Source organism: Egretta garzetta, unplaced genomic scaffold, assembly GCF_000687185.1.
Source record: "Egretta garzetta isolate BGI_Z169 unplaced genomic scaffold, ASM68718v1 scaffold7, whole genome shotgun sequence".
Taxonomy (NCBI): domain Eukaryota; kingdom Metazoa; phylum Chordata; class Aves; order Pelecaniformes; family Ardeidae; genus Egretta; species Egretta garzetta.
In genome coordinates this window covers 4,837,025-4,840,137 of record NW_009260350.1, presented here as the reverse complement: position 1 = coordinate 4,840,137, position 3,113 = coordinate 4,837,025, and the positions used below count along the sequence as shown (strand labels likewise).

At 56.9% G+C, this 3,113-nt stretch overlaps 1 protein-coding gene across 2 annotated transcripts in view; it reads left to right on the top strand.

Moving 5' to 3' along the window:
* The window catches only part of AIFM3 (apoptosis inducing factor mitochondria associated 3), a 37,673-nt gene that overhangs the window by 23,414 nt on the left and 11,146 nt on the right, over positions 1–3,113 (top strand). For both annotated transcript variants that reach the window (XM_009642864.2, XM_009642863.2), the window contains exons 10-12: positions 1,304–1,434; positions 2,553–2,668; positions 2,991–3,062. In XM_009642864.2, the coding sequence (XP_009641159.1) occupies positions 1,304–1,434; positions 2,553–2,668; positions 2,991–3,062 (319 nt within the window). The remainder of the gene's footprint in view (positions 1–1,303; positions 1,435–2,552; positions 2,669–2,990; positions 3,063–3,113) is intronic.

Genomic DNA, 3,113 nt, shown 5'->3' with positions numbered 1-3,113 from the left:
GAGACTGGCAGCGTCCCCAGCACCCTGGAAGTAGTGGGGGGCTTTGTTTTCAATAGGGGATTTGCCAAAATTGGGACTTTAAAATGAAAATCTCTACAACTGCCTGACAGGAGGGAGGAGCCGGGGGGGGTGGTGTCGGGCTCTGCTCCCAGGGAACAGGTGATGGGATGAGGGGAAACGGCCTCAAGTTGTGCCAGGGCAGGTTTAGGTTGAACATTGGGAACAATTCCTTCCCCTCAAGGGCTGCCAGGCACTGGAAGGGGCTTCCCAGGGAAGGGGTCGAGTCCCCACCCCTGGGGGGATTTAAAAGCTGGGCAGCTGAGGTGCTTAGGGCCAGGGTTTAGTGGTGGGATGGCACAGTTAGGGGAACGGTTGGGCTTGGTGAGCTTAAAGGGCTTTTCCAACCTAAACCTGCACAAAACGAAGTAGGAGAAATGCAGCCCCTGCAAAATTTATTGCCTGGGGAAGGGATGTTGTGGAACAGCCGGAGGAGGGACGCCTGCTGCAGCAGCAGCCCCACGAGTGCTCGTGGCCAAAATGCCACCTGCACGGGCCACCTAATTAAGTTCCAAAGAGGATTAAGCCTCTGGGCAGTAATTTCAAAATACTCATGCACAAGCTCCAGGTACACCGGGTAAATATTTTTAAGGTGCTTGAATTATTTAGGATCGTCTGTCCCGTTTCCAGGCGTGAGTCGGGTATGTGGGGGCCAGATATTTAAAAATAGCTCGGCTCCAGAAGGCGCGTGGGGAGGACACAACCAAACTGCTGCGGCATCAGCAGCGCCCTGAGGAGCAGACAGGGGAGCCTGCGTCTGCAGGGGCTTACGAAACGTTCAGTGTCTGGCTCCAAAGCCTCTGCCGGAGGACAGAGGGCGTTTTCTGCCTCCCATTAAGCTGCTGCAGATGTTGCGACCTGCCAGCGGTTAAGCAGAAGCTGGCACAGCAGCACTCACCCTGCGCTGCATGGCCCGGGGGGGGAACTCACCCCAGCCCACTGGGGGCACCGGCCCACAGATGGGGTCGGGGGCTGCTGCCAGCATTCGCGGTCGTGCTCTGGCCGTTGTCTGGCATTTGGGGTTTTCCATGTTATGCCTCCAGCCCAGAGAAAGGTGAAAAAAGGAAAGGCTGAGATGCTGCCGGAGACCTGGGAAGGAAAAGCTGCCAGAGCCCCGGGAAGGAAAGGCTGCTGAAGCCCCGGGAGGGAAAGGCTTGCCGGAGCCCTGGGAAGGGGGTCTGCAGCCCCCATCGCCACCGTGGGCTCACGAACAGCACCCGTATCACCCTCGATGTGTGTTTTTCAGGCCCAAAGCTCTCAGCTGCAAAGGCAAGGAGGTGGAAAACGTTTTCAACATCCGGACGCCTGAAGATGCCAACCGTGTTGTGAAGCTGGCCACGAGCAAGAATGTGGTTATCGTGGGAGCATCCTTCCTGGGTGAGTGCTCGCCCTGCCCATGGCCGCGGCTCAGCTGTCCCAGTTCCTGCAGACAGTCCCAGTCCCTCGCCCAGTTTGTCACTGCCCAGTTAGAGGTAACCCCCCCTGCCCCCAGCCCAAACTGGACCTCGGGGCAGTCCAACCTCCAGTTCCAGGTAGGTGCTAAGGACACCTCCTTGCTGGGGAGATTTATTTTACTGAAGAGACTGGGTCTGTCAACTTGCGTGGGCACAGGTATTGCGGTCCCAGTCTGAAAAGCGTGCAGCACGTCCAGTACTGGTGCTCGGGTGCTTCAAATCCGGGGTGCCTAGACTTGGCTTCGGCCAGGAGGGTCTTGTAGCTGAAAGCTGGCGGCTTTATTTCTCTTTCACTTTTTAGCAGGGTGGTGAACTTTTAAAATACACAGTAAAAATCTTACTGCTTCTTGGGTGGTTCTTGTTGCTAGGTATGGTTCTAACAAAATTACTGTGGGTCCTGCAAGTCTGGAGCCTAAATTAGTCAGGGAGTTTATTAGAAAATGTGCAGTATTTGCTTTTCTTCTTTTTTTTAAATATTCCTGTTTTAATGGGTCAATCAATCCCATCCAAAAAGGAGGGGTGGTGTGAGGGGGGTGAGGGGGGCAATTACAAACTAGAGGTCATCAGAAAGATCTGTTTCCAAAAAAAACCCCATAGATAGAAAACGCCTTGGTGAAGGTTCCCATGCAATTGCCAGCACCAAAATTGTCCTGTTCCGATCGGAGGAAAGCACTGGCCATGCGGACACAGGCTGGTTGCAGCCTGCAGCTCATCGCCTCTGCTGGGACGGGCCCAGCCGTAAGAGGAAGGTTTCCCTCCTCTGGGGTCCATTGCTCCAAGAGCTGCGGCTTCCCGGGGCACGTCGGGACTTCCTCCCTTCTGTCTTTGAAACCCACATCTAAGAACAAATTGCCCTAAATCATAAACCTCACCTGAAGTGGTGTGGCCCCCTGTGGCTGGTGGCACCCCAGATCTAGTTGAGCCGCTCCAACCTCCCCAGCCGGGAGCAGGCAAGGCTGATCCTCCTCTGCGGCCAGTGCCGGGGCCACAGGGCAGCACCGGGGGGTCCCGCAGCCGCTCGGACCTGCTTCTCTCCCCCAGGGATGGAGGTGGCCGCCTACCTCGCAGAGAGGGCCCACTCGGTGTCCCTGGTGGAGCTGGAGGAAGTCCCATTCAAGAAATCCTTTGGGGAGAGGGTTGGCCGCGCCGTCATGAAGGTGACCTTGCTTTCCCATAGGGGGGGTGGTTCTGGGGATGGAGTGGGTTCTGCTTGTTTCCCTTATTGTACGGATTTGGTATGTGGCCATGACTGATTAAGTTGTGAGGGTAGCAGTCACTCAAAGGAACGAACTGACTGCGTCTTCCCTCGCTGTCCCCGTGCTGTACAGCACCTTCCGGACATGCGCTGGGGCCAGAGGTGGTGCCAGCCCCTTTGCAGCCCGGGGGGCGGGCAAGGCAGTGCAGGGGCACGGGGACACCAGGAGCCGGGATGGTTCAGGGTCCTGATGTCCCCTGCTCTGTCCCATGTCCCCCCTCCAGATGTTCGAGAGCAACAGGGTGAAGTTCTACATGCAGACAGAGGTGTCGGAGCTGCGGGAGCAGGAGGGCAAGGTATCCCCCCCCAGCTGCCCTTCTCTTTACCGCTGGGGTTTTGCCCTCCAC